The sequence below is a fragment of the Phyllopteryx taeniolatus genome, chromosome 15 (genome assembly GCF_024500385.1).
Source record: "Phyllopteryx taeniolatus isolate TA_2022b chromosome 15, UOR_Ptae_1.2, whole genome shotgun sequence".
NCBI classification, from domain to species: domain Eukaryota; kingdom Metazoa; phylum Chordata; class Actinopteri; order Syngnathiformes; family Syngnathidae; genus Phyllopteryx; species Phyllopteryx taeniolatus.
Window position 1 is genome coordinate 6747074 of NC_084516.1, and position 27984 is coordinate 6775057.

Below are 27984 nucleotides of genomic sequence, written 5' to 3' on the forward strand. Positions count from 1 at the left end.
GACAGTTTTCAGGTTGGTTCTTTATTCCCTTTCATTTTTTATCATAGCTGCCTCCAATACGTACACTTGGCACTAATCATGGGAGAGGGGGGGGGGAATCGTCAGGATATGAGTCTCCTGAAAACATGAAATTTACAAGAAGAAAAATAATCAAAAATGCTGATAAATGGCACAATAACTTTTGTTTGTTACGCCTTTCGCGTTAGACTTTCCTTGTGGCGTTAGAATTTGGTGTAAAATGTAATGTAATGGGGTGTCTATTTTGTATTTTTATGGCTTAACCCTGCTGTTCTGTTGCAAAGTGAACCCTTATAAAGTTTACAAATTCTCCTAAATATATTTTTTTAAATGTAAAAAAGGCCCCATTTTTTTCTTTCAATAATATACATATATATATATATATATACATGTATGCATGTGTATATGTATATATTTGTATTTATATACATTGTGTATGTACATATGTATACTGTATGTTTCTATGCAATTGTTTATATATTTTAATTTATAATAATTATTATTTTTATTTTTTTTAATTGGAATTAACCTTGAATTCAAAATGTCCTTTCATTTACAATGGCTGGAGTACCGCCGATTCTGCAGCAGGGCGTGCCAAAAACTCCCGAACTGAGTTGACACTTGGTTGCAGTCATTAACTGATTTGCAAATGACGTCTGTCAGTTTGTCCGTCTTATTTCTTTTACATCTGCACCCTGATGCTCACATCATGATTGCGTTTTAACTCCCGGCAAAACAAAAATTACCAAATTAGATTTATTTTTTCCTTGTTGTAGCCTACTTTTGTTTTCAAAAGAGCCCCATGTAAGAAGAAGAAAAAGTGCACCTCCGCGGGTCTCTGGATGCAAGTGACCGGGGAAGAGGACTCGGTTAGGGGGGACTCAACGCCGCCGAAGCTTGGGAGCTCTCCAGGCGACAATATGTGCAGCAAGTGCTACGAGAACCAAACGTTTATCCACGACGATGGCACCGCGAACGGCACGAACACACGGTAAATTATCACGCAAAAAAAAAAAAAAAATCAATCAATATTTAAAAAAAGAAATGTGTATTGTAAGTTGTTAGCAAGGTGAACAATTTGACTTAAAAGTTTGGTAGAATAAACTTCATGTGCACTCTGTTTGTTTGAATGTTGCATTGGATCCACATGGGAAATATGTGTATAAAATGTTCAAATCTAATTAATTCGATGGGCTAAATAGACACTATGGACAAACTGAGATGATGTAGGAAAACATTTGAGAAATGTTGCATAACTATAATGTTTTGATTTGGATTTGTTTCTGCTATTGATACTTTGGGTTTGGGATATTCACTTGAGACACTTTGGCTATATTGGATGAATTCTTGCTCGAGGAATTTTTCATCTATTTTTATAACTTAAAATATCACACTAACAAAAATGACGTTTTTGTCCCATCGAACTGAAAAACGATTGAAAATGTAGTTTTTTTAATTTCCATGTTTATCTAATTAATAATAATAATCGTATACAGCGCTTTTCATGAAACTCAAGGATGCGCTTACATAAACAATACAATCATAACAAGTAGCTGACAAGGACACAACCAATAAACAGACAACAACAGAATCAACCAAAACTAAAATCCCAACTTAATATAATGAAATCCTTTATGTTAACATTTCAATTTGGACCACTAGCTTTCCATTTAAAATTTTTATGTATATCCTCTACCTTTTCATCTCGTTTCCTTAACTTAATCAAAAATGTCAAAGCTATTCAAAAACCTGCAATACTTTTTTAAAATGTCATTTTCTACTAAATTGGTGCAAAAAAAAAAAGAGACAGTTGTTCCTTAGGAAAAAAAGAAAGAAAATCCCATTGATAATGTCATTTTGAAAAATCCCATATTTGTTTGAACATAATGCAATCCTTTGTTGTGCCATTTCAATTTGACTATGGTCTTTCCATTTTCATGTGTGTGCTACTTTTTCTGATTTAAATAATTCAGCAACGAATCGACCCACTACCATTTTTTTTTTTTTTTTTTTTTTTTTTTGCAAGGGTCCCTCACTACTACAATAGTAAGAGTGTGTCGCTATTGTTGAGTGCGTATGTAAAAAGAAGCAGAGTTTCTTAAATGATTCTTTATTGTTGGGGACTAACAACGGACGTCTTAAGCGTTAAAAGTGATTTGACTTTAACTGGATTCCGTTAGATCTCCATTTGCTGGTGTTGAGCTTGCATCTCCAAAGTCATCACTTTTAAGGAAACAAAACCAGCCCCAAAAAAAAAAACGGTATGTTTGTTGAGCCATTGACATTGCATCGGCAAAGAGAGCAAGCCATTTTCAATACTTTATATTGATCAATAACGTAAAATAACATACCCACGTGAGAAATAACCAATAATATCAATTTGTGAAAAGGTATTTGCATATAGGAGGTTTCGGCCCGACGCCAGCAATTACAGTATGAGGCTTGAAGTTTTCCATTCGACAGATTATCAGCTTCAATTTTCTGTATGTTGTTGACCAAAAGAGGTCTTATTCTGCTCTTTTCTTTTGTTGATTTTATTACGGGGTCACATTTAAGCACAGGTTAATGAAAGAGTTTAATTAGCGGTAGCAGTAGTGCAGTCTGTTCGGATTCCCGAAGATTGCGGATTGGAGAATGGATGCAAAATGCTTTTGACAGACATGGGGATTCGAGTCACATGACTTGACTCCAGTCAGACTTAAGTCGTCAATTTTAGGACTCGCTTGGCTAAGCAAGACTATGGACTTCGACTTTAACTTTGACTTGGTATTCGAGACCGGACTTGACTCAGACTTGAACTACATGACTTAACTCATCTTGCCTGTTTACTTTGGAAAATCTGCAATTTCAAGGTAGTTAACATTTATATTCATTTTGAAAGAAAAGTAATTTTTTTTGGTGTAGTGTGCGCAAACCTGGCAACCTCGCTCATGTCGCACCTCAGGCGCATGGTAGGCCCCCTGACCATTCCCGTCTTTTCTTTGCAGCTGTTGCAAGGGAACGTTCCAAACCGTGGGCGGCACCAGTGGGGTGATCTTGGACATCTCCAGGCTGAATGCGGAGCAGCCGGAGAGCGAGGTGCCCCCGCTGCCGCCTCGCTTCCGCTTCCGGGACCTTCTGATCGGGGACCAGAGCTTTCAGAACGACAGGTAAGTTGTACAATAGGGTGGACGGAGCCCTAACTTCCAGTACTTCCAGGCTTTGAGATTGAGTGTCCCGAATTTAGGTTGAGCCTTTCAAAAACGCTCCACAGTTTTGTAATATCAATTGTGATATCACATGATTGGCTGACGAGGAAATAAAGGATTAGGAAGGAAGCTAATTGGCTAATATAGGAGAAGGGTAAGTACAGAGCTCATTGGATGGTAAGGAGGATGAAGGTTGGGTAAGAAACTTATTGGCTGGCAAGGAAGGAGAGGGGTATATCAAGAGCTGATTGGCTGACGGAAGGGTAGTCAAGGAGCTGTTAAGTTAAATCCATTCATTGGCCCAAGCAGGGTTCCTATTAATGGATGTCTCCCATTTAGGCAGCATTAATGGCAAGCAGTCCTCCCACGACTAATATAATGGGGGAGTGTGGGCGTGGGGTTGCGAGTGGACTCTTCCGGGGTGTTGACAAGTACTGATTCACTCCATCACATGCAAAGTGAGACAAAAACAGCGAGGGGAAAAAAAAAAAAAAAAGAAGCTCTTCTACGTTTCTTCGGAGGCCTCTTGTCTGCATTTTACTCCATCACACCAAAATCCTCAAGTTCGGTGCCTCGTGTACGGAAGCCAAATAGTAGTATGCCAGCCGTTTGAGCATTTATTCAACGATAAGGTCCACGTACTAGTACGCTCTTTGTCCTCTCTAATACGACAATTCAGCACTCTAGTAGAACGACTGTCTTACGACTGACGTTTTTTCCACTGCTTGTGCCACTTGTGGCCTACACGTACGACCGTAAGCTGCCTATCAAGGGTACTGACTCAAAACTCAAACGTCTTTCCGTACCAGCTCGACTTGACTTCAACTTTGTGGCTGCAAATCATGCTGGATGGCCACTCTGCCTTCTTCTTCTTCTTCTTCTGTCTGTAGCATTGTTGCTATGGCAACAGCTTGATAGAGAACACCAACAAGAGAGAGGGAAGACAGATTATCTACTGTAGGTTTCTAAAAATATTCCAATGCCCTTTCTTTTTTCTTTTCTTCTCCAAACAATGACTCGTCACGTACGCGGTTTGCCCGTGAAGTCCACATTTTCTTGGATTTCTTATCAAGGAGGTGCTCGAGAGCATTTTTAGGGATTAGAACTGAGCGCAGGTGTTCTCCGCCCACCATGGATCCCAGGATCATCATTCCGACCTGGACCAGTCCGACTGTAGGCACGTGGAGGTTGGACCCTTGGAGTATGGATGCTGGGCAGAGGTATGGACGGTCGGACCATATGGAGGAGTTGTGCCTTTGTGGTTTCTCTAGTTAGTCAAATCAGAATGCGTTTCATTTTTCCTGTGTAGTGTTACCTTGAATTAAGAGTTGAATTCATTCTCTTATACTCATATATTCATCAATATATATATATATATACATATATATATATTAAATTAAAATAAAATGTTCCAGTAAGAAATAATGGAAATTAAATGTATACTTAAAAAAACAAAGAATAAAATGTTGTGTAATGTAGTTACTGTAGTCAGCTCTAGGGCCAAACATTTTTGTGTGAAAAGCTTCAAAAGAAGTTAACCACTGTTGAAAGCAAAACAAATCTGTACTATCACAATGAGTGCCACAGTGGAATCACACAAAAAAAGAAGCAAAAAGTCAAAGAAAAATAAATCAATAGCATATTTAACCAGAAAATAAAAACCCACTGCGACCTCGGTCTCTTTTTCAAGGCTGACAGAGTACAACTACAAACAGAAAACTATCGTCGATAGACTACCATCCACCCAGAATGGAGAGCAGTCAATAAGAAAAGTGCTAGTCGTCAGACCAGGAGGAACTGGTATCAAGAAATTCAATTTTAATTTAAAACTATACGAAGAGACCGACGCAGTCAGTTTGAGTCGACTGAGGGCCGGTCCAGGACCAAGGGCCAAAGTAAACTAGTATTCTCTCACTGGGCTCAGTCCTAATGGATGGCACTTTAAAACACACCCAGGTGCTGGATCTGAGGATCGTGGAATTATGAATCATCAGGAACTTAGAGCAGATACATCATGGAAGCTTATCAAGAATAGCCTTCTTCTAAAAATATACTTGTGTTGCTGCCTGCGTGTAGCAAGTAAAGATTAACAAACTAAGGCGTAAAGAGCACAGCGATGTGTCCTATATGCTGGGTTTGTAATACATCTCAGAGCGGCATGCTTGAGCGGGCAAGATTAGCTAGGGCAGTGGAACAAGCAAATCTATAAACTGTATCACGGGACTGTCATTGTTACAGAAAGAGGGCCATAACCAGCTGTTTGCGGGAAGAAGGAGAAGAGCATGATTTTACCCTATAAAAGAAACCAATGGTGAACTTGAGTCTCGTGACAAATACGTTGACATGATGTTTAAAATCTAGATTGTTGTCCAGCCAGATGCCAAGGTATTTGTTTGTCGCAGCAAACTCAAAATGAGTACCATCAAAGGTAGAAATAGGCAGGGCAGAGGCAGATGACCTAGTGTTATTTATTATATTTATTTTTGTATCTATTTACTAGTTTTTTGACATCAATGAAATCATGCTGCGATGAAACATAATTAGACCCTAAATCTGGAACACGAGCCTCAAAAGAGGAGCACAGCAGTACAAAACTGTAACATCAGCATAAATATAATACCGTAAGTGATTTTACTGATCATGATCACGTTATTCACATAGAAAAGAAAAATAAGTAGTCCTAAAATTGAACCCTGTGGGACGCCCTTTTTTAAGGCGATTGGGTCAAATATAACATCACCAACCCTAACAGTCTATGTGTGACCAAGGAGGAAGCGCCTAAACCAAGTAACCACCTTTTGGAGTGTCAAAAGCTTTTGCTAGATGAATAAAGAAAGCAAAAAAGAATCATATTGTCAATAGCAACTTTAACGTCATCTAAGCCTTTAAGGCATGCAGTCACCATGCTGTTCTTGGTTTTAAAACCAGACTGCATTGCATTTAGAATAAAATGTGAATCAAGAAAATGTTTTAGTTGTGAAGATACTAATGACTCCAAAGCTTTTGCTACGACAGAGAGGTTGGAGATGGGCTGATAATTGTTCGGCACGACGGGATCTCCTGCTTTTAAGAGGCAAGACAAAGGCTTTTTTTCGGGGTATGAGGGAGTTTTTCTTCCGCGATAGAAATATTATACCTGTATACCTCTGTCATTGGTTGAGCTACAATCAGAGAAGCAACTTTTAAAAAGGAGTAGTAGATGCCAGCAGCCTTCTTTAGGACTAATGTTTGAAAAGCATTCAAGACATCGGACATCACAAAAGGAGTAAAAAACAAAGGGAGAAAATTCAGAAGTAGGCCGAGGTATTTTAATCTATTGCTTATAAACTGGCTTGGGAAGGGAAGCTTTTGGCAGCAGCTTGATGGATGAATTATTTTAGCCATGAAACATCCTACCTAAAAAAAAAAAAAAAAACGTCATTACACTTATGAAATGAATGCAGTCCATTTTCAAGGGCTGTCAGGATTGTTTGCACCTTTTTGCACAGCAGACAACCTTCAGAGAGTAATTGTGTGCTCGACAGCGACCAATTAAGGGTCATAACTTGCCATGATGCGTGGGTGCGCCAACAAGTAGTTCTCTCACGCACGGAAAATGCTCACACCTCATCTGCGCCACCGAATGTGACTGTTGGGGACCCCAAATAGTTTCTGATGAGGAGCTTGCACCCATCTCACAATCATTCGGTGCGCAATCTAATGTGATCCAATGTAAGGTTGATGCAAGTCTGCCTTTTAAAAAAATAAAATAAAAAGAAATAATTCTCATTTTTAAATAAATGGCTTTGTCGTGCCCTCTTGAAATTTGGGGAAATTCAGCCTTCGAAGCCAGTTTGATTAAGCAGCCTGAAATTTGGTAGCCATGTCTATCATGGAAGACTCACAAAAAAGTATTACAAAAAAAAAAAAGACACAGGAAGTCTGCAGTTTTGCGGGCATTCTCGCCATTACCCAAGGGTTCTTAAAAGAAAAAAACTTGTCCTACAGATTTTCCATTGCTACCCGATTTGAACCAGTATGACTTCATTATTTCTCTGCATGCGTCTAAAAAAAATTCACATACTAATGTAATTGGGATTTTGAACTCATTTCTTCTCTTCTTGTGAAGACCCGGTAGAATATATTCCAGCCACTGCGGGCTTTAAACGGATATATTTTCACGGCTCAAACAAGTAGGAATGCGTCAGCATAAACAAGTTGCTAGACGAAATGGTTTCCATTTTTTTTTTTTTATAAAAGCGCAGCACCGTTTCCCCAGATTCACCGGACACGCCCACATCCTTTGAGAGTGGCGGCAAGGGCTTGATTTTTCACGATTTCAAGCCTCATTTTATGTACTTGGGAATTTCTTTAATCATTCAAATTTGGCACGGTTGTTAACAACACTCTGGTTTGTAAAATTTACATTTATTTTCACTTTACATGGACTTCAAGGTGTCTGTAAGAGACAGGGTATCAAAGATGCATAATTAGGACGCATGATTGTAACTTCATGAATAATAATAAACGCCTCTTTGTGCTCATGTTCTCTCTGCCAGGGTACACGTTGAGTTTTATGTGAACGAAAACACCTTCAAGGAGCGTCTCAAGCTTTTCTTCATCAAAAACCAACGATCCAGTACGTCATCTACTTTGCATAGCTCTAAGAAACTCAATGCATATCTGAAAGCTTGTGTTTAAAGGTCAGTTTAAGTACATGGGTAGAGATACACAACCCACAAAAAAAATGGGATATTTGGCTTTGGGATGAAATTTCTGGATGAATTTAAAATGCACTATATCCTTTACAGGTGAACACCTTTTGCGAATATTGCCGCTCCGCTCCTTGTTAAAGAACAGCAAGTTGTGCAAAAAGTACTGAAATATGCATTTTATTCATCTTTTATTTGCATTTTATCATCATTTAAGTACAGTGTTGAGGTTCAAAATGTGCAGAATTTTAGTGGCGTATAATGATAATAAATATCCTTTTTAGGAATATAACCACCGCTTTGGTATTGATGAATACAATATACTTTTTGAGGTGGTACTTAGTGTAAAAAGTGTGAGAACCACTGGCCTGCTGTTCGCGTACGCCCCAATTTGACACCGGATTTCCTTTGTTGCCTTCAGGCCTGAGAATTCGCGTGTTCAACTTCTCCCTGAAGCTGCTCACCTGCCTACTCTACATCATCCGAGTGGTGACGGACCACCCGGGTCAGAGCGCCCACAGCTTCAGCCCGTCGAGCGCTCCAGCTGGCAACGCCAAAAGGTCCGTGCGATGATTGACATCCGCGTGGAAAAACACTCATATACGATAATGTAACAACGTCTCTAAGATCCTCTGTGAAGGTCATGCAGTTGCCTGGCAACAACATGCATGCTTTAATGTGATGAGAGTGCGAGTTTGCAAGTGTGACGGGGATATTTGATTCCCAATTACAGTACAATCACAAGTATGGGCGACACGAAATTGCCAAGGTTTTGATGCTTTGCTCAAGGGCACCTTGACTGTAGCCGGCAAGCACACTAGCATCTCTCCAACAACTAGTTGCCTTTTTTATTTATTTTTTTTTTTTTTTAGAGGACCCGAGGAAACTCTGTGGACATGTCTATTAAAACATGATGCATGAAAAAGTCTCAAGGTCCCATGCCCGAAATTGATCAGGAAGTCGACCATTTTGGTTTGGAGCAGACATTTTGGGTCAATTTCAGGGCATATACTTTGACGCTGCTCGGGAAATCCGCTCAAATGTGCTCCAATCGGAAGCGGGTATCCTCGACAGATGGGCGACGCTAAATTGCCAAACGTACGGCATTCAAACTTTTATGACCGTTTCCAAGATTCGCCCTGCAAAATGGTCTGCGAAGGCCCCTTCAAGCGCTGTTTGCAGCTATAATAATAATTATTTGTTTGTGTATGTCTTCTACCGTCACAGCATGGACTGCCACTGGAACGGATCGACACAGGACCGAGACATTAACTGGTAAGCATCAGGAGCTCCTTTTAAAAATATGGAAATATGCTACTAATAATGCTCACTTTGAATTGACAACTGTCGAGAGATATTCATCCATCCATCCATTTTCTGAGCCGCTTATCCTCACAAAGGTCGCGGGAGCGCTGGAGCCTATCCCAGCTATCATCGGGTAGGAGGCGGGGTACACCCTCAACTGGTTGCCAGCCAATCGCAGGGCACATAGAAACAACCAGTCGCACCCACATTCACACCTATGGGCAATTTAAACCTACCATGCCTGTTTTTGGGATGTGGGGGGAAACCGGGGTGCCTGGAGAAAACCCACCCAGACACGGGCAGAACATGTAAATTCCACACGGGCGGGGCCGGGGATTGAACCCCGGTCCTCAGAACTGCGAGGCAGACGCTCCAACCACCGTGCCGCCGAGATATTCATTAAACACAAATATATGCATGTTTTTATATAGGTACGCATACTGCATATAGAATATATACTGTACATACAGTATAATCATATGATGTAGTTGATGACAATGATGTTAATTGCTGCTCTTTATGTTTTGTCTTAATAGGGAGTTGATCTTTTGGGTGGACCGGAAGATTCCTGTCTGGGCCATTCAAGTGAGTCACAGTCAAAATCCATCCATCCACTTTCTCCAGCGCTTGTCCTCATTCGGGTCCCGGGTGAGCTGCAGGAGCCTTTGCCAGCTGACTTGGGGCAAAAAGCGGGGTTACACCCTTGGACCGGTCGTCAGCTAATCGCTGGGCACATGTGGACAAATAACCATTCACACTCATTCCTATGGACAATTTAGATTCGTTAATTAACCCAAGTTTATATCCGGCGTAATATATACAGTGGTGCCTTGGGATATGAGTTTAATTTGTTCCTTGACCACGCTCGTAAGTCAAAACACTTGCCTCTCAAATCATCTTGCCCCACTGAAATTCCAGCCTCCACCACCAAAACATAAAAATGTTTTGTTTTTTTAATTGAGGAAAAATAGCACTATATACCGTGATACTTTATAAAAACACTGAGTAATAACATAATCAAGTAGAATTAACGAATTAAACAGTTTGTGCATCAGGATTTAAATCTGCAATTCAATTAATTGTGCTGCTCCTTCTGATGTACCCACCTTGGCCACTGGGAGGCAGTATAATACTGTACACTCATGCAGACACAAATGAAGATAAGTAGATTTCTTCCATAAATTTGTGTTCAAATATGCGTTGTATCTAAAACCGCGACTATTGATGCTAACGATTAGCATGTCAATGGTATTTTGCATTGTTTGTTAGCTAAACTGCCTTTCCATAAGGCAAAGCTAAGCTATTTTAAAAATATTGTACCCTGAAAAAAAACCCTTAAGTCAGGTCACTCGTATCTCAATGCACTCTTATGAATGTTAATCACGTAAAGCTTCTTGTTGACACCCCTTGTTGAGGCAAATCCAAAGAACAAGCAAATCAGAATTAGTCCTTTAATGCTCAGTTAGTCTTAAAAACTGCACTGTATTAGTGTAACGACAAGTACGTCCTGCGATTGGCAGGTCACTGTGGCCATCATCAGCTTCCTGGAGACGATGCTGCTGATGTATCTGAGCTACAAGGTGAGACGTTGGTTGTTATTTACAGTACATAGGTGAGTTTCGGGCTGCGCTGTTTGTGGTGATTTGTGGTGGAAGAGTTTGTTTACTTGCAAGGGGAACATTTGGGAGCAGATGTTCCAAGTGTCCTTCCTCCTGGAGATGATCAACACGGTCCCCTTCATCATTACGGTAAATGACGTTAACATTTACAGTTGCATTTAAAACAAAATTAGAACATGATTCCTAAACACTGTGCCGTGACATCATCAGCGAACTTATGCCATTTCACTTGATAGGTCAGAAAATTGTGATTTATTTACGGGGGAAAAAAATAAAAGTGATGTATAGTGACAGGCAAAACAATTAAGTGCTCTTCCACTAACTGACAACAGGAGGATATTGCAGTTAATTATATTTATTATATTACTTTATTTATAACAATATTATAGTTGCAATATATCATTTATTAATAAATGAAATACATTTGCCAGAGTAGACTGTGCCTGTGTTTTCTTCCATGCTCCTTTTAAATTAATTTCGGTCGCGGGCGTGCTGGAGCCTATCCCAGCTATCATCGGGCAGGAGGCGGGGTACACCCTGAACTGGTTGCCAGCCAATCGCAGGGCACATAGAAACAAACGACCAGTCGCACTCACAGTCAATATTCAATTAAATATAGGTTGAACATGATTTGCAAATCATGGTATTGTTTTTATTTATGTTTAACACAACGTCCCAACTTCATTGGAATTGGGGTTGTAACTTTTTTTGCTGTTTGAATCAATGGGTATCGACTTAAGCCTGAATTACTGAATTACTATACTGGCTCATAAATATTCTACACATATTCTACTATGTGTTCAGTGAATTTGCATCATATAACATATGAGTTTCACTATTTGAACTGAACTCCTGAAATGAATTAAGTTTTGCATCATATTCTAATTTATTGAGATGTCTCGATGTGACTCACCCTCATGATTGCCGCCTCGTCCTTTCCTCATCAGATCTTCTGGCCGTCCATTAGGAACATCTTCATTCCGGTCTTCCTCAACTGTTGGCTTGCCAAATGCGCTCTGGAGAACATGATCGTGAGTCAACATCATTAACTTGGGTTCTTCTGTTAATGAGCTGGTGTCATTTACTTGGATTTGCCGACCCGGACTAATCAACTCTGTCAATTTGTGCTAACAAACTCCCTCCCTGCGTCTGCTCATCTTCGTCGTTCGCAAACCTCGCCTAAAGCTTCATCATCACGTGGTGGTATTGTTTTGTTCCGCAGCAGCAGGGAACTTCCATTATCGCCGGTTTTTGCAAAAAAAACCAGCCAACTCAATGAGATGAAAACGCTGAATTGACTCATCTGGAGTTACTTGCAAGAAAAGTTGAACACCACCTTTTTTTTTTTTCTCTAAACAATTCTTTTTATAATTGCAGAACGACGTCCACAGAGCGATCCAGAGGACCAACTCGGCTATGTTCAACCAGGTCCTCATCCTCATCTGTACTCTACTCTGCTTGGTCTTCACTGGGTCAGTCTTGAACCTTTTCTTTGGAGTTACTATAAAAACATTTTCCCTTCCTTGCGATCAAAGACGGGTGATTTAGTCTTCAAAAAAATCATCTGTATATTACATATACAGATGATAAAATCATTTGCATCCGTGCACCAATGTCTTCTTCCTCAACAGCACATGTGGAATTCAGCACCTGGAGCGAGCGGGCAAACACCTCTCGCTGTTCAACTCCTTCTACTTCTGCATCGTCACCTTCTCCACGGTGGGCTTTGGCGACGTCACCCCCCGCATTTGGCCATCACAGCTTCTGGTGGTCATCATGATCTGCGTGGCCCTGGTGGTGCTGCCCCTGCAGGTAGGCAGAAGACGCCGGCCCAGGCTGGGCGGGAGAGGAAAACATTAGACATTTAGGAGATGGGGTGCGGTTAATGATTCTAATGTGAGTTTGAGGAGCTGATGTACCTGTGGATGGAGAGCCAGAAATCGGGGGGCAACTACAGCCGTCACCGGGCGCAGACGGAGAAGCACGTGGTCCTGTGCGTCAGCGTGCTCAAAATAGACCTGCTCATGGACTTCCTCAATGAGTTCTACGCCCACCCCAGGCTGCAGGTAGCAGGAATCACTCCCAGCCGGGCTTCATTAGTGTTTCCCAAACCGTATTAGGACAAGGCACATATTTGACATTAGAAAAATCTCACGGATGCCCACCAATCAAAGATAAAGTCTTGTAGTGTACCGGATTACAAATACTTTGTTACTGTACTTAAGTAGAATTTGCAAGTTTCTGTACTTTACGCCACTATTTATATTTCTGGCAACTTTTACTCCACTACCTACAATGGTGAAATCCATTGTGGTGATAATGAGGATAACGTTACACACCAGGAATGCAGTTTACTTTTACTTCCCGTCTGGAAAAGATTTTTTATACTTTATACAGGCTAGAGGTGACAGTAATGGTGGAAAACATTTTGAAATGATTCTTTCAGAAAATTATTTGGTATACTTAATGTCAAATGTCATTCCAACTGGCTTTCCCGTACTTTATACAAGACTGCAAAAATGTCCCAAACCATTACAGTATATACAGTAATCATGGGGGCGGTTGACATATCAGTCCTGCAGTTTTCTATTGTAAACTATTAATTGTTTGAAATAGTGTCCTTGAGTTTAAATGCATCTGGAAGGGTAGATAAAAGATTGAAACATTTGTAGGAAATAAATAATAAAATTTGGATTAATTCGGTGAAAAATCGGTTTGATTATTATTATTTTTTACCGGGTGCTGACATGATTGGCTGTATGTTCCTCAAGGATTATTACGTGGTGATCCTGTGTCCGAGCGAAATGGGCCTTCAGGTGCGACGTGTCCTCCAGATCCCGCTGTGGTCGCAGCGAGTCATCTGTCTGCAAGGCTCCGTTCTCAAAGACCAGGACCTGCTCAGAGCCAAGTGAGTGACTGAAGGTTAATGTGGAACAATTGTACATTAAATCCACAGTGTACATTTAGTCAATTCCAAAGAGAATATGCATATGCGGTATGTGTCCAACTGGTGTGTCCTGTTGATAACAACATTTGAAATCCTCCCACGCACCGTTTGGGGTTGGGGACTGCCCTCTTGTGGTTCTGTTAATGATATGCAAATCGCATCTGAAGACACTTGAAAGTGGATGCCAAATCAACAGATGAGCAGTTAAATGTCACTGCAGGTGTGACTGGCTGACTCATTGCTGCTGGCCAATTAATTTTTTTATTTATTCCTCCATACTCTACAAACATGCCGCGGTGACTCTGAATTAGTGGCAGAGGGAGCAGTGCCCCTCTGGATCCTGGACGGAGAGACAGCCATAGACAGTGGTTCTTAAAATACATTCACTGCCATTGACGGCTTTAGATGTCAAATATCTTTGTTAACTGGGAAGGCTGGCAGTGAATGAGATTTATTAAAGTGGTTACGCCCAGAGCTGTGCAAGTCGTAGCTTGGGGATCCACAAAATCATTTGTAATAAGTATATAGAAAATAAATAAATAGAAAAGTGCATACCTACATACGGGGAAGCGCGCACCAATAAAACAAACATACGAAACCGATTACTCCTCCCGACCTTAGCTTTGGGCCAATTAAATGATCTGTTTAGATTTAGTTTAGAGGTCTAATACGTTGCTGAAAATAAAGCAACAATTAAAGTTTTCATACATTGTGATTATTTTTCCATCTTTCTTTTGCTGCAGAATGGATGACGCCGAGGCCTGCTTCATCCTGAGCAATCGTAACGAGGTGGATCGCACAGCAGCGGTACGAACAAATTTACCTTAAAAGGTGATAGCGTTGCTTTATTCTGTCAAAAGTAAAAAAATGTAAAAATAAATAAACAAACAAACAAACAAAAAACATACTGTGATGTCCTAAAGGATCATCAGACCATCCTGAGAGCCTGGGCCGTCAAGGACTTTGCTCCAAACTGTCCACTTTATGTTCAGATACTCAAACCCGAGAACAAGTTTCACGTCAAATTTGCAGGTGAGCGTAAATGTTGCAAATAGTGAAAGTGTTTTTCTATGAGTAGTTTTTATTTTCAATTGCAGAATTTCAAGTGAAAAGATAACGGTTTTGTTTTTCCACATTTAGAGCATAAGCAAGACTCTGCTAACTTGTTGCATTTTAGGTTTTTGATTGTTTTCCTTTCAAAACGAGATGAACAAAGTATGCTACAATAACTCGCCTTTACATGGAATTTTCTACGTGGACTTTTTGACCATTTTCACTCAAAATGACACTTTTGCATAAGCTAAGAAGAAAAAGATGCACCGGTAGTACATGTGTACATGCGCATGTGGCGAAGACTCTCTGGAACTTCCATAACAACCCAAGCTAAATTTAGCTCCTCTCCAAGATACAAAGATGTCGTTCAGTTGATGCATCACTTCAACAATACTTTACTACTTGCCCCTTAGCCAGTACTTTGCACCATCTTGTGGCATTTTAGGGCATTACAGAAAGATCACAAAAATATGCGAAATGATGAGGACATTTTCCATGTGAATCGTGAACCGCAAATAGGCGGGGGGTTTCAATGTATTTGTATATAAGGCATTATTACAGAGTCAATTTTCAAAATACTGCAGTATTGCTCTGTTAAGGTAATCTCTGTCATACTTAATGAATAAGGATTTTTTTGAAATTTCAAAATGTGTTATCTGCATATATTTTTTTTTAGATCATGTCGTCTGTGAGGAGGAGTTCAAGTACGCCATGTTGGCCCTTAACTGCATATGTCCTGCCACCTCCACCCTGGTCACGCTCCTGGTGCACACTTCCAGTGGACGGTCAGTCAATTGGTGACTCCATCCATCCATCCATCATGAAAAAAGTAAAAAAAAGAAAGAGATTTCAAAAAAAAAAAAAAAAAAAAAGTCTATTATGCATGTGAAAAAACGTCTTGTGGAAGTAATTCTTTTTTCTACTCAGCATGCAAACAGATTTTGCTTTCATGCTCTGACGTCAGCAGCTTGATGGCTTACCATTAGGTGACTCAATAGCTGCAGCACTGTGCTTTAAGAAAAGTGACGTTTTGTATTAGTCACCAGCCGGTGACTGGGCAAGGCTGCCCCAAATAGACTTCGTCCTATATTTAATTTTTAATTACTGACATTTCATTAAGCATAATGGACTGGGATCCAATACAAAAAAAACAAAAAAAAGAAGTCTGCCTTTAAAAGACAATAATTGTTCCCCACGCAGGGAAGGACAACAGTCTCCAGAGCAGTGGCAGCGCATGTACGGCTGTTGCTCCGGTAACGAGGTCTACCACATCCGACTGAGTGAGAGCAAGTTCCTTGGGGCGTACCGTGGCAAAAGCTTCACCTACGCATCTTTCCACGCGCACAAGAAGTGAGTTGAGCAGTGGCGGCTGGTGGAGTTTTCTCCACAAGAGGGAGTGGAGATAAACTATATTGAACAGGTTTACCATTTACGATTGTCGAACGTTCTTCAAGCAGATCGGGGAGGAAGAATCACTTCTAACGCACCCCACACCACAGGACATTCGCTCAGGAAAATCTGTGACACATCTGATAATCTATTGCTGATTTTGATCGGAAGAGAGTAAACATGCTCAAATTCCACTTGATTATTGCTATGTGTATATGCTATGAATTTCCAGTGTCAGCCCCCGTGCGAGGAAAAATCACACAGAGAAATCTGATAATCTGACCTTTGCTGACTAGGATGCCCGGCTTGATCCCCCCCCCAAAAAACAAAACAAAAACCAAAAAACAACAACACAAAACATTGATGGTTAATGAACTTGAAAAATTAACTATGAACTTGAAGTGACCCATTGTTAACCAGGTAATTTTTGTCCCGTCCAGGTACGGCGTGTGTCTGATTGGCATCAGGAAGGAGGACAAGAGCATCCTGCTGAATCCGGGCCCACGCCACATTATGGAGGCCACAGACACCTGCTACTACATCAACATTACAAAGGAGGAGAACTCGGCCTTCATCTTCAACGGGGAAGAGCAGAAAGGCGGCACTGGGGCACGACACTACGACGGACCCTCGCAGCTTCCCGTACACAGCATCATCGCCAGCATGGGTGAGAATGGCGAGCGCATCGGTTGTCAGCGGTGGTACAAATACTTTGTAGCTGTACTTTAGTTTTTACCGTTATCTGCACTTTAATTTTATATATATATATATTTTTTTTTTTGTGTGCTTTTTTTACTACTACTCCCTACATTCGAACACAGGTATCTGTACTTTATAGTGTCGTAAATATAGAGAGATAAAGTCAATCATGGTTAAGATCTTAGGGTCTTATAAGGCAGGACATGAACCAGGGCGCATTCAGGACCATGACTCAACCGATTCAGAGCAGCAAGGTACTCCCCATCTATGGCCTTATTTAGGAGAATTGTTTGATGTTGAGGGCTCCAAGACTGATTTGTGGTGAACGCATTGTCTTGTGTCTGTCTTAAAACCACAAGCTTCTGGTATTCAAAAATTCTGTCCAACCTGAAAAAAAACAAAACTATAAAGTTAAAGTGAATTTTTTTTCACCTGTCATTTACTAATTTGGCAGGTACAAACGTACCCATCTGAGTCCTCATTATTCTTCCTAAATTTAGCATGTAGCAAGATTGTGTCTAGTGAATTTTCCCCCCCCTTCTCATTATGAACATTATGCAAGTTAATAAAAGGGGGAAACTATTTGTAACATTCAGTTATCTGGGTTGTCATAAAAGAGATATTGTCTAAATCATACACATTTGTCATTAGGTCAACATGATGTAATGTTTTATAATGTAGCGGTATATGTATACATAGTGTGTGTATAATGCAACAGCCACATTTTTATTATGAATTTACATTTTATCATTTGTTTGTGATCAGTTTATTACTTGTGTAAAGAGGAAATATGTGGTAATTCCAAAAATAATGAGCTATGGTGTTAATCCACTTTTTCTTAGAGGAAACATCCAAGGGTCCTGTTGATGGATTCATTCAAAATTAAGAAAAGTAATCAAATGTATTTAGTTATATGATTTAAAAAAAAAAATTGAAATAGTTACACAACTATTACATTTTCAACAGGGTAACTTGTAATTGTAACCAACTACATTTCCAGAGTCATCTTCCCAACACTGCTCACAAGGAGCGACAATGTCTCCAGCTACTGAACTCATCCACTGGCCCACGCCCCTTAAAGGCACACATCCGACACACCAGTAATTACACTTAATAAAACCAGCATTTTTCTTTCTATTCTCTTATTATGTGTTATGTTTTTATGCAATACAATGCTATTTTTCTTTATTAAAAATGCTTGTTTTTAAAAATGTGTCGTTTTTTTGGGGGGCGGGGGTGCTGCAAACCATTAATAGCATTTCAGGTCATCTCAAAGGGGAACATTGATTTGATACGCGAGTCACGGAAATCAAAGTACCGCAGTATCCGTACTTCTACTTAAGTACAGAGTGTGAGTACTTTTGCCACGTCTGCCGGTCGTTATAGGGTGTTGAAGGATGGTATCTCTCCGCCAGTCCTTCGCGTGTTCGTTGAATTTCGGATGATGAGAATGTTGGAGTCCGAATCAGAGACTGGAAATGAACTTCTTTAAGATCTTTTCTTGCAGAATATTCTGGGTACAAATGTTGTACAGGCAAAGGCTGCAGCTGCACAAAATGTGCTCAAATGTGCGCTTTCTCAGCGTTCAGTGCGAGATTATATACAGTGTTCAGGGCGGTGTTTAAAGCTTGAGCAGGGTGGATCCAAGGTCACAGCATTATCTCTTCTTGGGACAAAACATCCTGTTTTGCGGCTGACATGTAGTTTTCACACTTACGTGATTATCAGAACATTTGAATACTGAGGTTAGGTTACACAACATAACAGTGCACAAATAAGTCTATGTATGATCATGACATCAGTATATCACGTGCGAGGGCCTTCAAGGGGAAGGGTGCTGAACTGTCGGATCGCCTTACAGGCACTGTCGCCATGGACCTTCAGAACTCAAGCCCGCCAGGCCCCGCTGGCTCCATGGCGGTCCCGCCCACGCTCAACGAAACGGGCAGCCGCCGGCCCAGCATCGCTCCGGTTCAGGAGATCGCAGACTCATCCTCAATCTTGCCGTGTGACCTCCTTGGTGACCAGTTGGAGGATGACGCTGTCTTCACGGATGAGAGAGGCCACTCATTCACAGAGTGAGATGATAATTGCTACTGTGCGTCCACACACCTGTGTGTGTAAGATATGCTGTGATGGTCATCTCGACAATACCAAAAACTATAAGAGCAGTAAAAAGTCGTTTTTTTCCCCCTCGTCGTATGTGGGGTCTAGATGATGTTAAAAATCGATATGTGTGTACTTAGAGCTGTCAGTATCGAACATTTGTAGAATTGATTATTCCATCTGTTAATTGAATAATCAGATGAACATTTCTTTTTCATTAGTTTATTGGAAAAGCTTTTTTTAAAATTATGTTTTATTAACCGATTGTTGTTGTTTATTTGGTTGTGTTTAATCATTAATTGGGAGGCTGAATTTGGACAATGTTAAGTTAAACAATGGCTCTAAACGATTCATCGAAATAGTTGATTAATTTGATGATTGATTAGTTGTCATTGATTCGATTCATTGTGACACTTGTAGTGTGTACCTTTCTCTTCCCAGTGCACAAATGAAGATTCCAAAAAGGAACCCAATAAAAAACACTTCGGGATGAAGTAGATGGTAATATCATGGCCATCCAGCTCCAACATCAGTTACGTCTGACTACGCAAACAGACAAAACAAATAAAAAAACAGACAGACTCCAGAGTCGGATGGTTTAGAGTAGGAGTTAAAGCTCTAACTCCACATTTTCTTTACTTCCGTTTGTCCTTAGTCCATGCGTTGCAGGCTTTTGATTAACGATACTATTTTGGGATGTGTTGCCAGGTATGTGAAAGGTTACCCCCCTAACTCTCCTTACATCGGAAGCTCGCCCACCTTGTGCCATCTGCTGGCTGAGAAATCCCCGTTTTGCTGCCTACGTCTGGACCAGGTGGGCAGTCCTGCTTTGTTTCAGTTCTCTGTACTTTTCTTGCGTCCTGAAGCTTCCCTCCCTTCTCCCTCATCCCACACCTGCTTTTATTTGACTTCTATTCTTTCCAGGGCTGCAGGCACAACAGTTTTGAGGACGCAAAGGCATACGGTTTCAAAAACAAGCTCATCATCGTGTCGGCGGAGACGGCCGGGAACGGTCTCTACAACTTTATAGTGCCTCTCCGAGCGTATTACAGGCCCCGGCAGGAACTCAATCCCATCGTCTTACTGCTGGACAACCTGTGAGTTCGCATTCAGCGGCACCAGAATTTCTGTAGAAATCACACGAATCCATCCCAAGGCAAAGTCTGCTTCTCCTCGTCACTGTGGCAGGATTTGTTTTTTTTCCCCCATATTTTTTGCAAGGCCAAGACCATAAAAACGTGGCAGAGAGTAACCATAGCAACTCGCTTTGAACTTAATGACACGTAACCGTCAATAGTCCTTTGCCGCGGTGCTCACTCCCCTCCTTTGAGTACTGCGCCCACACACTTGGATACGTAATCGCAACACTTACGACAGCCTCAGGTCTTTGAGCAGCAGGAGCGGCATCACCGGGCAGATGCATAATGTTCTGGGGGAGGGCCGGCGGGGGGTCGCCTAAGGACAGGCGGTAATCGAGCAACATCGCACTCGGCATCCTCTTCCCTTCAATTACCGTGGAGAGGAACCACTGCGAATTATCACAGGGTCGCTGGGAACAACGATTGAGTTGTTGTTTTTCATTCTTCCTTTTCTATGAGTCGCTATCATTGCTTAAACTTGTCAAAATGCCCTTTTAAGTTTTTCATCCAATCAGCCCTTTTCCTACGCTTTCCCCTTCCTTGTCAGCCAATCAACTCCTTACCTACCCATTGCCGTCTATGTCAGCCAATCATCCCCTTACTGAGCCTTTTCCTTCTTTGTCAGCCAATCACTTCATTGCCTACGCTTCTCCTTCCTTGAATAGAATAGAACAGAATAGTCTGTGTCAACCAGTAAGTAAATCTGTGTTCCCAATAGGCCAGATAATCATTTCCTAGAGGCCATCTGCAGCTTCCCTATGGTCTACTACATGGCTGGGGCTATAGACAAGTAAGATTGAGTCATATTCCATAATTATTTTATCATACACACAGTTCAGTAGTGTGTGTTATGATTGTCACCATATGTTTCAGTCTCGACAGCCTTCTGCAGTGCGGCATCATATACGCAGACAATTTGGTCGTAGTGGACAAAGAGAGCACGATGAGCGCAGAGGAAGACTACATGGCCGACGCCAAAACTATTGTCAACGTGCAGACAATGTTTCAGTAATCAGTTTGCTTTTTTTTCTCTGATGCCAAAATGTTTTCATTCTGCAATAAGAGCTCACTTATATCGCGGCTCACCCACTGCGGTCCGTCCGGCTTTGGGCTTGTGGTAGTGTCCATTTAGCTATATTGCTCACCTCAGCTTTCGTTCCAGGTTGTTTCCCAGCCTCAGCATCATCACGGAGCTCACACATCCGTCCAACATGAGGTTCATGCAGTTTCGGGCCAAGGACTGCTACTCGCTGGCTCTATCCAAGCTGGAAAAGGTAAGACACAGCAGAGCATGTTATGAAATGTTAATGATTAGTTTTACAAGAATGAATATCTTTCGATAATTTCTTTCTTTTAAACAAAATGGTTTCCCCCGCAGAAAGAGCGCGACAAAGGCTCCAACTTGGCTTTCATGTTCCGCCTCCCTTTCGCCGCGGGCCGAGTGTTCAGCATCAGCATGCTTGACACGCTGCTTTACCAGGTTGGCTCATTCTCCTCCCTTGAGTTCTGCTCTGCCAATAGAGGTGCAACAATTAATCGATTATCAAATCAATTAACAATTACATCGATTCATCTTTTAGAGACATCGTCATCCTTGGAATTTCAGCCTCAACAGTAAATATGCTCAGATTTCTGTCAATCCTCGATCAGATAGACTGATTATCTCTGTGTTTAATCAAAATAAGACATTTGCAAACATTTGGGTGGGGAAAAACAACAACAACAACATGCAACATATATCATGAGGTTCTCTTTAAAAGGAAACCTTTGTATGCGGAATTATTTGTTTCCCCCCACTGTTCCAAGTGATCAAACCAGGTGTTGACAGTAAACATTCATTTTTACTTTTGTAACTTAAGTAAAAGTAGAAAGGTATGTACTCCGAAGTTGAATCTGTACTTCTACTTTTACCAGTCTACTTTTTTTTTTTCCTGCCGACTCACTTCTGTCTGCTAGTTTAATGCTGTACTGGACTCAAAAGGCCTACTGTGTTGTCTCTGTGATTGCATGTCAGTCATTTGTGAAGGACTACATAATCCTCATTGCGAGGCTGCTGCTGGGGCTGGACACCACTCCAGGATCGGGATACCTGTGTGCTGTGAGTCAACGATTGTTTTTGGAGATCAAATCATTATCATAATCATAAGCTCGTTCACTTACAAAGAAATAGTCTCTAATTTCGATGGTTGTTTGATTATTGTTATAGACAGATATCCATTAATAACGCATAAGACGCATGGAGGCTGTTGGTTTTGGAAGCCATTCCTGCCTTGCGTAGGTCTACAATCTCGTCCCTGAAATCTTTGACAGTCTTTGCTTTGCGTTTCAGATCGGAAGATTGTGCACACCTGAGTTGTAAGGTTTCAAATACATTTTACAACTTTTGTATTGTTTTTAACGCATTTATGACTGATATTCTACAACCATCAAAGTCTGAAACTGTTTATTTCAAACTTACAAATTCAACAAGGGATCAAATAATTCCCCCCCACTGCATGTGCGGTATTACAATTCAAAAGTATCACCCCACCTTTTGTCTTCTGCTTCAGATGAAAGTAACAGAGGGAGATCTGTGGATCGGTACCTATGGCAGACTCTTCCAGAAGCTCTGCTCATCCAGTGCGGAAATTCCAATTGGGATCTATCGGACGGAGTCGCACATTTTCTCCGCGTCTGAGGTGATTTTCTCGACGGATTTAGAAGTGTTTTTCATTCAAACATTTACTGTTATCATGACTGTACTAGTGATGGACTACGGTGTCTGTGTGTACAAATTTGGGTCATGTTGTCGCCACAGGAATGAAACTCAGGTGGTGCCGAGGTTTTTGACCGATCGCTGCCGCTCCTAATGCTACATGAGCGACAACTTTAAATAAAATTGTATTACTTGGCGAATCTATTTGGGTTGGCATGACACATTTGTTCCCAAAAAAGAGAAATTTTTGAGCCTTCTTCTGATGTTGTTGAATCAGAAGACTGAAACTTCTTCCCCCGTCTTCTGAATCACAGTCTCAGCCATCGGTCGATGAATACAAGGACACCAGGGATGGGGCCCAGCGCCTCAGTGACCCTTCGGAATGCCCGCTACCGAGGAAGAAGAGCATGCAGTGGGCGCGGCGGCGTCTGAGCAAAAGAAGCACCCGGGGGCAGGATACCAGCCGGGACTCCACCAAGGACCACGGGCAGCGCGCCGCCCAGCAACGCCTCAGTCTGTACCGACGTTCCGAGAGAGAAGAGCTTTCCGAGCTGGTGCGCAACCGCATGAGCTATTTGGGCCTCCCAACCTCAGGATATGGTAAGCAATGTTGTCTTATGTTCATGTTTGTAACACAAATGTTTTCATTTAACTCAGTTTGGGCCTGATTTACTTACGTTTAAACATGCAAAAATGAGCGCAATCTTGATCGCTAATGCAAACATATGTGGAACCTGATCTACTAATTGGGCACACCAAATTAAATTTGCATGCTCTGGAAGGAGTATACGCAGATAGCAAGGCTCGGACTTACCGTCTAAATCCCCATTTGCTATTCCCATTGACAGTAACAAATGACTAGTGAATCACAATTGCATCGTTACTCCTTGTACTATTCCAAAATAAAGACATCGTTGTCCAACAAATGGAAAATCCAGTTTGATTATTTGAAAACTATTTATACTCCCCTGCTTATGTCCTGGTCAGTTTTTGGATAGGGAGGTGGGTTCACGGATTTTGTCACAACACAAGAAAAAGACAATACGCTGAGACATTCTGGCTGGTGGTAGTAACAACTTTTCCCTCTAGAAAAATCTGTTGCCAAAACACTTATTTTTAGTTCAAAAGGGCTTACTTTAACCAGGATCCCTTGCAGTATCGCGGCCGTGTTCTCTATTGCGCTGGGCTTGTTACAGTAAAATGATTAAATCCGTGCTGCTTTTCTTTTACTCAGAAGTATGTTTGTTTGCCTCTTCCACTAACACTTTCAATTCTATTACTTCAAAGTTAATTTTGAGCGTGCAGTGCGATCCCAAATTTTCTACGATGAAAATCAGAGCTACCAGAAGCGCAAAATCATGTGCACGCAATCTATTAGCGTGAACACACAATTTAGCGCCCGCTATTTGGGATCTTAGTAAATCAGGCCCTTTGTCTTGCCTTTTTAATATAGAGGACTTGAGCACTCTGACAGCCTGCGATGTCATGAACAGAGTCAATCTGGGATATCTGCAAGGTTTGTTCCCAGGTACCCTATATCTTGAATTATTTAATTGAATGGTTCCAAATTCAAATTTGACAACTTTCTGATTAAAGTTCTTTTTTCAGATGAGCAAAACGACCACCAAAACACTCTGTCCTACGTCCTGATTAACCCTTCGCCAGACACCCGGCTGGAGCTCAATGATGTTGTGTAAGCAAATTTCATATGAAATTGTCGCTTACAGTGTTTCATTGCATTCTGCTGGGTAAACTTGTTCAACGGAAAGCATAATTTTCCTGAAAGATTATCCTCTGCTGCGAGGTGCTCAGAGTGATTTTTCTTTCCAATCTGCTCCTGCTTGGCGCCGACAATTGTAAATGTTAAACCTGTTCAATATATACGATGGCAAATCCACACAATCCAAATGTGTGTGTGGTCAGCATGCTAACAGAACAATAGCCAATTGGGACGCTCGCTGAAGCTGAGGAGCAACTTGTGTGAGTGTTTGTATAACATGTCTCACAACAACAATTCACAACAATTAAGAAATGAAAAGGAGACGAGTTGGATCCCAATGTTTTTTTAGACGCTCTGTAGATTTGCACCAGCATTTTTTGTACTGTAATAGCCAACAAGGGGAAACATCCATAGCTGATAGGAAGGGAGTATGTTTAATTCTAATTTATTTGTGATTTGTTCTCATGTTCATCACTTCCTTTCTTTGCTGACTGGGTGGGAGAAATCAAGGGGTTTCACTGCCGCCTACCGTTAGGATTAGGAATCTATTTCAACTTCAGTTTGTGACAGTGTCCTCCCACCTCATCTCACCTTTCCACCTCAGCTACTTGATTCGCTCAGACCCCCTGGCTCACGTCCCCGAGGACCCTCCGGTCTACAGCAGCAGCCTGAAAGAGAGGCACGAGTCCAGCTTTGACACCAGAGAAGATACCCAGCTGTGATCACAACCACCACCACCTCAACCTCTTACCTGGAAGCTTGTCCGTCCCAAGGCAGGTTTGGAACCCACACAGGACCAGCACTGCAGTCTCTGAATGAATTTGATTGGCCCAAAAATATAGTAAGGACAATTTTTTTTCTTCTTTAAGTTCTGGTTGAATTGTTATTGGCTTGGTGCTCCCTCAGGTAAAGTGAAAATAGACATCCAAATCTATTTGGCACTCGTTTGTCCATAGTTAATAGATTTAACGTCCAATTTAAGCATATCTTGAGCTAATTTGTTAGAAAATTGCAATTCCAAGTTGGAAAAATAGGTATTTTTGTTGCCAAGCATTATCAGTGGCAGTCCTCTGGTGTAAAGGTCTTTACATTCCTTGTGTGTTTTGGACATACTTGGCAAATAAAGATGATTCTGATAAGTAAGACTGAGGCCCCATCCGCACGGAAACACGTTTCAGTGTATCTCTTAAGTTGTTTTAAAAAAAATATTTTTTTTTTGCATTCTGTCCACGGAGTCAGCGTTTTGAGAGCCCGAATCTGACCATTGTTTAAACTACGTACCAGAGTGGCTAAATCTCAAAATGCTGCCCCACGGTTGTGTCAGTTATCACGTGACCATGCAAACATTAAAAACAACAAAACTCCTAAGCATGTTAATAGCTTTTCCAGCAAAAATCTCAACAAAAATCCAGTCCACAAAAATGTCTCCTTTATTCCTCGCTTTGCATTCACCATTACTGTGAGTTTGACTAGATCGCCCGACTTGTTATTCTGTTTTGGGTGACTTCGCCTTGGCAGTGTTACAGTGCCACACAGGGCTGCCATATACTGTGTAGCTCAGTGTTTTCGCATTTTCGTCTGGACGCGCATTTCTTCAAACAATTTTTTGTTTTGATTAGCCCCATTTCCGTGTGTACCAGGCTTAACAATGATCATTTTGTCTCTTGTGCAGTGTTTTTACTGATGAAAATAATGAGTTACTGTGAACGTTTTTCAAAAGTGCAGTGAATTTTCTTATTGGGTTTTTGTTAGGGCTGTCAATATATATATTTTTAAAATCATATTTATCACACTTTTGAATTTTGATTAATCACAGGTGCCAGGTATACCAGACATAGGACCACATTTTGCTTTGAGATGGTATTTTAAACTTGATGTGCTTCGATGAAAAGAGAGTTCAGCGCTGCACTATATGTAAATTACTGTTGTTTTATCGAAAGGTCCATCGGGGTGACTTTTGAAGATTTGCCACCGAGCACACCACTCGGTAGTATTTTCGCTTATCTTTGCACTGACGTAAACATTGACCTGATCACTGACCCTGTAGCAACCTGCACCGCATTTCAGATATCCATTCGCGGTTAAAGCAAAGGAGTGTTTGTGGTCAAAATAAATTGTGCGATTAATCTGAGTTAATACACGATTAAAGCGATAATCTTTTTGTGATATTGAGTGAGATAACGGCAGTGAGATGAGTTAACGTGTTAACTTTGACATCCCTAGTTTTTGTACATATTAAAAAAACTACAGTGGTACCTCGACTTACAAGTGATCCATCTTATCTGTGATACGAGCCATCAATGTTGGCCAATTTTTTGTGTCTTGTGAGAAAAAATTTCAAATTATGGGCGCTAGATGGTGGCCACAAACTTAACAATCAGCAGTTTGGCAGATAGTGAACAATTCTTCAAAAAAGAAGCTAAGGGCTTGCTTCAAGCTGTATGTTGCCACTCCCAGTTAGTTTACTATAAAACTAAGAGAATTTCATATATTTAATCAAACATAAGTTTGACATCTGCTAGCTTAATGCTAACACATGGTGCAAAATGGCATAAACAGTCGAACAAAATTAGCATAGCTGTTGATGTAGTTATAATCCTTTAGTTAAAGGATATTTAAACAAACGGTGCAGCAACACATGTAGACAGACAATATACCAACTCAACCATACATTCTTTGAGCTGTAATTTATGTATTATAGTGCCCCTGGTGGCCAATGTGTGCACACCAGAAGGAGCAGCACAATGCCCATTGAATTATAATGATGCACCAAGTGTTTGATTCTTTACATTGTATTTAATAGTGTTATTACTGTATGTTTTTCTAAAGTGCAATACTGTACAGTGCTATTTTTATTATTATTAAAAACATGTCATAAACATTTTTGCTGGTGTTTTATTTGAGGTGGGAACTGGAATGAATTAATGGCTTTTCTATTAATTTAAACGGGGAAAAATAAGATTTGAGATCGTAATTAAACTTGTGAATCAAGGGACCACTATATATCCGAATTCTTGCATATTTTAATGTTACAAATACGTGACGTGAATTTCTTTTATGTGCACAGCATCATACTCATGATAGAGTTTTTGTAATGTAAGTTATTTACAAAGACATTAACTTGCGTTTGTAAAGCAACAGTCAGGCTCTGTCAGAGGTGACTGTCTCATTCCTCTGCGCAGGAGCACTTTCAGTAAGTCAGCCTGGTCAGTGAGGAGCGCTGGTGAGTGGAACTCAGTACCTGAGGAGGTTAAACTGCTTACAACATACAAGGCCTTCACAAAAAAACTGAAAATGTGGCTAGTTAACACCTATAGCTGCCAACACTAAAAGACAAGTATGTTATGTTGTCTTTTTGTTATGATCAAAAAAATTATGGTTTTATTCTCTCTTAATAGTATAGTTTGATTATGTA

At 40.9% G+C, this 27984-nt stretch overlaps 1 protein-coding gene across 3 annotated transcripts; it reads left to right on the top strand.

Moving 5' to 3' along the window:
- The first annotated feature begins 12 nt into the window (after positions 1 to 12).
- kcnt1a (potassium sodium-activated channel subfamily T member 1a) lies at positions 13 to 27450 on the top strand. 3 transcript variants are annotated; one of them, XM_061799690.1, is made up of 31 exons: positions 13 to 1009; positions 3006 to 3167; positions 7745 to 7824; positions 8319 to 8457; positions 9125 to 9172; positions 9739 to 9787; positions 10723 to 10782; positions 10876 to 10950; positions 11769 to 11852; positions 12199 to 12293; positions 12453 to 12633; positions 12723 to 12887; positions 13593 to 13729; positions 14512 to 14575; positions 14692 to 14800; positions 15498 to 15606; positions 16022 to 16171; positions 16651 to 16877; positions 18771 to 18987; positions 19724 to 19829; positions 19940 to 20112; positions 20873 to 20944; positions 21028 to 21162; positions 21317 to 21428; positions 21533 to 21634; positions 22169 to 22252; positions 22704 to 22832; positions 23164 to 23449; positions 24303 to 24377; positions 24458 to 24542; positions 25174 to 27450. In XM_061799690.1, the coding sequence occupies exons 1-31, from the start codon at positions 861 to 863 to the stop codon at positions 25289 to 25291; spliced, it is 3777 nt and encodes a 1258-aa protein (XP_061655674.1). In that variant the 5' UTR covers positions 13 to 860; the 3' UTR covers positions 25292 to 27450. The 3 variants fall into 3 exon arrangements, with proteins under 3 accessions (XP_061655674.1, XP_061655676.1, XP_061655677.1); XM_061799692.1 differs by having other exon boundaries at positions 24303 to 24365; XM_061799693.1 differs by lacking the exons at positions 13 to 1009; positions 3006 to 3167 and adding an exon at positions 4145 to 4426 and having other exon boundaries at positions 24303 to 24365.
- Positions 27451 to 27984: the final 534 nt, after the last annotated feature.

Bases quoted from the DNA above. Each gene is read 5' to 3' on its own strand.
- kcnt1a (XM_061799690.1), top strand. From the start codon at position 861: ATGCAAGTGACCGGGGAAGAGGACTCGGTTAGGGGGGACTCAACGCCG. The intron at 15,607-16,021 runs GTCAGTCAATTG...TTCCCCACGCAG, and splicing joins GTGCACACTTCCAGTGGACG to GGAAGGACAACAGTCTCCAG. The intron at 16,878-18,770 runs GTGAGAATGGCG...ATCGCCTTACAG, and splicing joins CAGCATCATCGCCAGCATGG to GCACTGTCGCCATGGACCTT.